Below are 8,555 nucleotides of genomic sequence, written 5' to 3' on the forward strand. Positions count from 1 at the left end.
ATTGTTTCCAGTTTAGCAGTTTCAGCAGCAGCTGCAACAGTGGTGCTGTGTGACTGACTAGGTAGCTAATAGCAAATGTCATGAATCAGAGGTCACTGTTAGCAAGTGAAGGATGTCTGAAGGAATCCTGAGGCTGATTTTAGAACTCTTCATCTGGAGAAAGAAATGGCTTGTGAGTGAATGAGGTAACGTCTGAAAACAAAGATTGATTATTTTGAGGTATTAAAGAAATTAAAAATAAAAAAGTGCTGAGAATCCATGAATGCCTAAGTATGGTAGATGACCTGTGGAACATGTAGAATATGTAATCATCTGTGTGAGCTGTTCTAATGAGAAGCAGACAGTGCTGAGGTTTTGTATTGAGAACATATGCACGAAGGTGAGCTGTTTATTTATTAGGATAGGATACTAAATTTAAAATCCCATATGATTTGTATTCTATTACAGGCCAATGTGTTGAAATGTTTCCAAAGTTATAAAGCATTTGAATTAATAATTTTGGGGATTTGAGGAAGATATGATTTGGTTCCAAATACAAAGTGCAGGCACCAAAAGCAAACTTGTGTCTCCTCAGACGTTCTAAGTTTTTGCCGTAAGTTGCTAAATAACAAGTAATTTTATTTCTCCTTTTCCATCCCTTATGACTCCATTTAAGAACGATGATGAACTTCGGGAAGATGGCGAGGAGTTTCCAAAGAAGCTGTTACTGACTGAATTTAGATCATTGGTGGTTATCTCCACTTCCAGAAATCTGTCGGATGTAAATATTGATTATGGTCAACTGAAGAATTTCAAGAAATTCAAAAAGGTAGTTCTTTCTTTAAGTGTATCACAAGAGGGCAGTGTTTGAAATGTTTTTAGAAATATTGTTAAGATTAAATGGTAATGAAAGCAGTTTATGTTCAAAATGGATGCAGTTTCTTCTACTTAAAAGCTGAGCACAACCAGTAATGAAGGCTGCAGGCATTCTATTATTTCATGCCTTTATAAAACCAAATAGAAACCCAGTCATGTATCCCTTAACAACACTGAGATACATTCTGAGGAGACAGTTTCATCATTGTGCGATACCATGGTGTAGATCATATCACCTGACTACGTATCTAGCTTATATATTAAAACTGTTTGGAACCAGTGTCAATAATGTAAGTGTATCATTGACCCACATTACTCCATGGACACTGAATGTTGCATCAGATCTGAATTCCTGCTTATTAAGGAACTGACATTACATAAACTTGATGAGCGCAACTAATGGAATATCACTGGTTCAATCAGTGCGAGTTTATTATCTGTTCTGGGGATTTGTTTCTTGATCCAGACCTAACACTAACTGGTGGCCTTTGCCCTCTGCATTTGATCAGAGGACAGTAATTATTTCAGTGTCTGCCGTAACTGACATAGTGTAGCTCTTTGTCTGTGATGTGAGCGTGTACTGTTGTCATTTCTCAGGTTGATTTGTACCTGCTATGATGCTCTAGAGGGGTCTGAACTCCGTCCGACAGGAGCAATCTCTTCTGCTTAGACAAGATCCCTCTCATATGACGCCTTTTTAGTGGTGCACTTGCTCTTTCCCAACTCACAGCTGTGGCTTGTGAATAGAAACTCAAAAGGGACGAGATTTTATTATTGATTAAGTTACCAGGGAAAAATGTGGTGTTTGCTATTGGTATGTAAATAAGTATAAAACAGTGTAAGTAGTTAAATATTTAGAAAGTAGTTTGAATATATAAAAATCATGAGAAATATTGATATGCTAAAAATTATTTTTAAGCTACAAATGGTATTCAAACCAAATTTATTTGGAAATGGTACTGAATTGCCTCTAATTAAAATGAATTTGAGTTCTATCTAAATCAGTAATATGGTGGTTGTTGTGCTTTGAAAAATGCATTTGCACACAGAATGTTTTTAGTGCAAACTGTTCATTTGTAAATAGTTAAAAGGTCATTTAGAGTATGAATTGATCATTGTATTTGTTAGTTAAGTGTTAAAAACCGTATTACTTTGACTGATTAACAGGTCACATTTCCCGGAGCAGGAAAACTGCCACACATCATTGGAGGATCAGATCTAATAGCTCATAATGCTCGAAAGAATGCGGAATTGGAAGAGTGGCTAAGGCAGGAGATGGAGGTTAGTACAAGTGAAGCCCACAAACTGAGATACACTACTGATGCAAGTTTCTTAAGATTGAGCTCTTAAAAACAACTACTTAGAACCAGAAACAAGGATAACTGGCCTGAGATCATTCAAGAAACGTGAGATCTGAAGCCTTGAGATTAATCTGTACTTCCTGGATCACTTCTATTAGAAAATTCTACTTTATTGGTATTAGTTTACAAAATGGTACATAAGCAAGTGGGTTAGTTAACATTCTGATCTAAACAGGAAAAAGTTTTCAGCCACAAAAAAAATATGGGTGTGTAGACTTCTGTAGGTTATTACAAATCTATCAGTGATAAATTTGATAGATAGCCTGCTGTTTCTAAAGCAGGAACTGTGTGTGAGTAAACATACCTGATCATTTATCATAGGGAATTTTCTTGAGTAGTGCCCATTTTGGAAACCATTAAAATATGGTGTGCCTACCAACAAGTGCACGATAGCTGCAGATCAGTGGGTGTTTCTGTGCTCACAACCACCATCCAAGTTAAGAACAAAACATTCCTAACACCAGGGCTCCAGTTTTTATTTAATCTGTTCTCTTCTGAAAGTCCAATTTGGCATCAGTTAGATTTTCTCACCTTTTTCTCCCATGCATCCTGACCACTTTTCTGCATGTTTTCTTTCTTTATGTCACTGAACTTTATTTTTGGCGATATCTTCGGATCATCTCCCCATTTACAGCTTCTTTCTTCAGTTCTGGTTGGTATGTCCTCAGTCCATTGAGTTCTAATTCAGCCTAGTGTATTGTTGGATCACTGGGAGTCTGTTGCATTCTTCTGTAAATTTTCTTGTTTCCTGCTGATTCTTTTAAGTTCCTCTTTCCTTTGCCTGTGAGATCAGTACCTGGTATTTCTTGATCCTTGATCTGTTTTGCCCTTTTTTCCAGAGTATCTATTTTGTATGCTCTGATTGTGATCACTTTCCTTGGAATGTTATCTGTGTGTTTTCTTTGGATTGTAAGTTCAGTTTATTTCCTCCAGAAAAATAAAGTTTGCATCTATATGCCAGTCTTGCTCACCAATACGTGACCACTTTACAGTCTCTTGTGATACTTGTTTTTGGAGCACTCAGTATGTATTTGGAGTCAGAAGCCTAAAGTAAAATTTCATTTCCTTCTTTTATCAGGTGCCAGAGTCGAGACACACACAGTGCTGTGGTCTGTCCTGTGTTTTGTAGTTTACGTTTCTTTCTCCCTTTAGTGCTGAGTTCATCCTCCCCTTGGGTTTTCTTCTGTGTCCCTGCCAACATCACAGAAAGTGTGTCATTTGTTGCCTCTCTGCTGTAAACACAGAGGGTATTGTTTGTGCCTCTGTCCAGCTCCCCTGCTCTATCTTTTGATAGTCCAATGTTTCCACTTTCTGGATGACTTGCTTGTTTGAAGTATCCCTTTTTCAGCTTGAAAGTCCGTAGGAAACAGAATATATACCATTGTCGAATGTTCTCCACTTCTTTTCCTAGAGTACTGTATAAGTGTTCTGATTTTTGAATATAGTTCTGAAGCTTCATTTTAGGAGAGTCTCTGTGAAAGCTTTTAAAATATTTTTCTTATTTATTGGTCTCTACATTTAAGGCATAACTGTCTTATTGCTATCTACTTCTACTTCTTTTGCAAATTTTTAGGCTTTATGTTATTTTTATTTGAAAGGCAGAGTTACAGAGAGAAGGAGAGACAGAGAAGGATGTTCTTCCATCTGCTGGTTCATTCTCCAAATGGCCACAACATCCATAGCTAAGTGATATGAAGACATGGGCCCAAGAACAGGTCTGGAGATGCAGGATATGATTAGGAAGGTGACAGGAAGCCAGGTTCTCCAGGGATTTGCACCTTGTAAGGGTCAGACTCAGTCACTGAAGGGTTTTGGATGGCAAATGAAGGGATCAGAGGCGGGTTTGAGGAAATGCCCTCAGCACATGGTTTTTCTGTTTTAATGTGTTAGAAGCCTGAGGACTTTAGCATGAAAAGTACTGCCTGGCTGGGGTAGTTCAGCAGCCACTTCAGCATGCTCAGCTGGGACTAAACGGAAGGAGCCCATTTGCTGCTGGGGAAGCACCCCGTCTCAGGCTCAGGAGTGGTCTTGTGTCAGTGCACTGGAATTCCATGTAGTAGAAGGGTTCTGCTGGAAAGATCAATTAAAAACTCAACAAACTAATAATATGTGTGGGACACCTGTAGAAGGCAGGTCGGGTAGAATTGTTCTGTTCAAGCACTGGGGCAATGATAGTCTCAGTGTGAAGTGAAAACAAATGATTTGTGGAGGGGGAGATGGTCGGGAGGCCAGAGCTCACTGTGACGCGTCAGCCTGGATATTCATGTCCTTAATATTCACCCCTGAGCAAATGTTTGAAAGTGTGTTCATTTCAACAGGTGCAAATTCAGCACGCCAAGGAAGAATCGCTTGCTGATGATCTCTTTAGGTAAGGTTTAATTCAGCTTTCTTAAACTTTGCATTGTTATTTATATAGATTCCTTTTTGTTGTTCTGCCCTTTTGGACAAATAGGCCCTTCACTACGGGAATGTTTTATTTTTAGGATACCTATTTCCTTGTACTATTTGAGCACCTCTCAGTTGGGCTTATTGGGTATAGCTTTCAAATTTGGGGTCGATGCAGTTGTGCTGTAACACAAGGTAGTTAACATCCGTATTGGCTCATGCAGGGAAAAGGAGGCTTCCTGAGCTAGCTGAACTTGACCACTTTCTGAGATTTATTTTCAACTCTTCAGTAGACTTATTAATGAAAGGGGCTTTGCATTAAGACAAAATGACAGACATTAACTTTAATTGGCACATAGATAAAAACAAAGAAAAATAGATTGGAGTTTTCAAAGTTTGTGGGAGGTTTTAGAGGAGTGTAATGAGTGTTGAAAATGTAATAGGCCAAACAAGTCTTAGTTGACGCTCAAATACTAAACAGAAGAGAAACACAGTGTGAGGGTGCATTTTCCTAATTTTTTTTTTCTCTAATCGTAAAGACAGAAGAAAGTCATGTACTTTTCACAGTCAGTTTGGTTGATTCTCTAATTTTGGAAATACAATCCACTTTTTTTAGATGAGAATGCCTTTTATACTGGTTTAATACTGATTTCTTCAGGATTAAATGCGACTGTCAGGTTGCCCAATTATATTTGTTTAATTGCTGTAGCAGAAACTTTTCTACAGTTATAATTCTATTTGGGGTTCATTCTGTTCTGTTGTGCAAATGGTATGCTTTAATTTCTGAGTGCAGGTGTGTGGGATCCATTCCAAGCCCTACTGAAAGAAGTATAAACATACCGTGACTTTTAAACTATTGTTTTAATTATTTTAGTGCTTTATAACATTTTTTGTTAATGATTTGTTTCAGTTTACAATATATTCATAAAAGCAACATCAAAGGCATAAATGAAAATGAACTGCCAGTCCTTTAATAAAGGATGAAATTGGCATTTCCATCCTGTTGGCTATTGTGTGTGTCTTAAGCTTTCAAAGTAAATGATGATCCCTTACTTTAACATTCTTTAATGCCAATTCTTTCCTTGCAGATATAATCCTAATGCAAAAAGAAGAAGATAACTGAAGGTTTTAAAAAGAAGCTGTGAGGAACGATTTCTAGCAAACACTTCACGCTAACTGGGTTATATACATTTAGTATATAGAAGAAATTTAAGTCACAAGTATTTTATGGCCTAAGTTTGTTTAATAAAATAGACAAAACTCTGTTCCTTTCTTGTGTAACTCTGCTGCAGTCCTCATTATTTGATTCCCCTCAGGAAAAAAAAAGAGAGAGAGAGAAATCCATGATACCATGCCCTTTGTGTGCAGAGTATTAATACTTATTCAAATTCCTGCGCATGTAATATTTTCAGTAATTTTCTACACAAGTGAGAGCATAATGTTTACTGTGTTCTGCACTTTGCCCGTTTCCATTTAGTAGTTTATATGACCATACGCTTATTTGTATAATTTTTACTCTTCTTTGTTTGTTTGTTTTCCATCTTGCTGTCATGTTTAACTGAAGGGACCCAGATGAAATGGCTATTCTAGTAGTAGGGACTGAGGATTGTATGGAAATCTCCAACAAGCATGTGCTGGCCACAGGGAAAACCCAGCAAAGTATGAATAATGAAAAACATTGCACAGAGACTAGCCTCAGGTGACTGGAAAAGGAAGACAAGAAATACTGAATGTTTGGAAACTAAATGACACAGTCAATAAGTAATCGATGGGTCAAGTTAGAAATTACAGTGTGGATGGGAATACATTAATATCTGAATGATGATGACAGTGTCGGAGCAGAAGTTGTGGAGACAGCCAGCCCAGTGGTCGGGTGGAGCTTCAGAGCCTCGAGTGCATTCATGAAGAAAAGTAAAAATCACTCCTGACACATCATTACCAGGAAATTAGACAAAGAGCAGCAAATTAATCCCCCTCAAGGAAGGACATTGAAATGATAAAGGCTGAATGGTTAGGTGCAAAACCAAATTTAGTTCTTTGGAAACCGTGGATTAAAGTTGAAAAACTGGGGCCAGTGTTGTGGTGCAGGAGATGAAGCCATTCCTTGCAACAGTAGCACACGCTCATCCTGTGTTAAGGCACTGCTTTGAGTTTCCACGGGTCTGTTTCCAAGCCAGCTTGCTGTTGATGTGCCTGGGAAAGCAGCAGGTGAAGCCAAGTCCCTGGGCCCTGTCACCCACATAGAAGACCCCGGGGGAGTTTCTGCTGCTGCCTGGTCTGGCTCAGTCTTGGCTTGTTGCAGGCATTTGGGGAGTGAAACAATAAATGGAAAAATCTTTGGTTCTCTCTCTCTTCCTCTCTTATTCCGATTCTCAAGTAGATGGAAGTAAACAGATAAACATTAAAATACATAAGAGAGATGGAAGTGACACAACTTGGTGAGTGTGTGATAATGAAATTCTCCTTCTCCATGGGTTGGAATAAGTCAGGCAACTCCTCTGGAAAAACTTAGCTGTGTCAGCTAAAGCTACTGCCGCCCCCTCCAGCAACTAGACATGCACCTGCCAGAAGTGAGAGCATGTGTGTGCCAGAGACCACAGGGCTGTGCATTGCAGTAATTCCTCCACATGAGGGGAAAACGTAACTCCATCAACAGGAGAAGAGGTGAATTGTAGTGTATCCACACAGGCGTGGAGAGGCTGACTCCTGTTTAAGGATGTCATGTCTATTTAACGATGAGGTCAAGAAGCCATTTGTATTGATTTTTTTTTAAGTGAGCAAGACTAATCTGTCAATCACTTGGTAGTCTGAGGTGGTAAAGTAGAAGAGCTGCATTCTAGGATCTGGGGAGTTTCATATCAGGCGGCACAGGTGCTGACAGCTCCAAGTGAGTTTCCAAAGGAGCCAGGGGGAGTGGGCCCTTGTGTAAGTGTGCAGCTCTAGTTTACTACAAAGGAGGAAATACTCCATCAAAGGAAATTTCTGCATGCTGTCAAATGGGCTGCACGATCAGGGTAAGAAAACAACAGATGAATAAATATATATATATACAGTGTGTCTAGGAAATAGATATAATAAGGCTCATTAAGTAGAAGTCCGGTAGCCTTTTGCATGCACCTGGAATGCTTCCTGACACCTGCAGTCAAGGAGGGGAGCTGACCAGATGTTGACATTCCCCAGCAGCAACTTGACAGATGCAGTAAGAGCTTTACTTGGCTTGTGGTTGTAGGGAACTCAAGTCCAAGATCAGGCAGTCCCATGGTTTGGCCTCCCACAAGGGTAGTAGATGGCCCAGGGAAGACTGCAGGGGGAGCCAGGCAGCCAAGCCAGTGCCTGGAACCCACTCTGCGACAAGCACTACAGAGGGCCTTCAGCCCTCCCACGAGGCCCCACCCTCTAAGGGCTCCTCCAGGTCACCTTAGCATCACCCCCTGGTCCAAGCCTGTGCACATGGGGCCTGGGGACAGTGTGTGAGGTAAGAAGAGTGGAAAGGAAAAGCAGCAGTTGTTAGACCTGGAGCAGGAGGTGCTGATTCTTGTCCAGCATGGTCGTTTGGTGAGGTTTCACTGTTGTATCCTGATAATTTGTGTATTAAAAAAAATATGTGGATATCTTTTTTTTTTTTAAAAGCACTTTAAAGTTGTCTATAAATGTGTGAGGATATTCAGAGAAGTGTCCAGAAAGCCATTTGATCATCAACTATGGACCATGATGTAATGGTTCATCTCCAGTCTGTCCCCCAAGGGCCTCTGTAAAGGTACGGGGGGTGGAGGGGAGGGGAGGATGGTGTGTGTGTGTGTGATGGACACACCTGTGTATGGTGTGTGAGTGAAATGGACATACCCGTGCCCCCACCACCTTCATCCACTAATTATCTGCATCACTGCTCTTCCCCTGGCCCTGCTCTCCTCCGCACACTGTCTGCTGACTGCCTAGCCCCTGGCTTCATAACTA

The 8,555-nt window shown here is 40.0% G+C and overlaps 1 protein-coding gene across 3 annotated transcripts in view; it reads left to right on the top strand.

The window, feature by feature from the left end:
* The window catches only part of LOC121166331 (nibrin-like), a 49,658-nt gene extending 43,843 nt beyond the window's left edge, over positions 1 to 5,815 (top strand). For all 3 annotated transcript variants that reach the window (XM_040995477.1, XM_040995476.1, XM_040995475.1), the window contains 4 exons: positions 656 to 808; positions 2,023 to 2,136; positions 4,535 to 4,584; positions 5,690 to 5,815. In XM_040995477.1, coding sequence (XP_040851411.1) covers positions 656 to 808; positions 2,023 to 2,136; positions 4,535 to 4,584; positions 5,690 to 5,720 — 348 coding nt within the window. In that variant the 3' untranslated portion in view covers positions 5,721 to 5,815. The remainder of the gene's footprint in view (positions 1 to 655; positions 809 to 2,022; positions 2,137 to 4,534; positions 4,585 to 5,689) is intronic.
* The last annotated feature ends 2,740 nt before the right edge of the window (positions 5,816 to 8,555 follow it).

The sequence above is a fragment of the Ochotona curzoniae genome, unplaced genomic scaffold (genome assembly GCF_017591425.1).
Source record: "Ochotona curzoniae isolate NIBS_2020 unplaced genomic scaffold, NIBS_Ocur_1.0 patch126, whole genome shotgun sequence".
NCBI classification, from domain to species: domain Eukaryota; kingdom Metazoa; phylum Chordata; class Mammalia; order Lagomorpha; family Ochotonidae; genus Ochotona; species Ochotona curzoniae.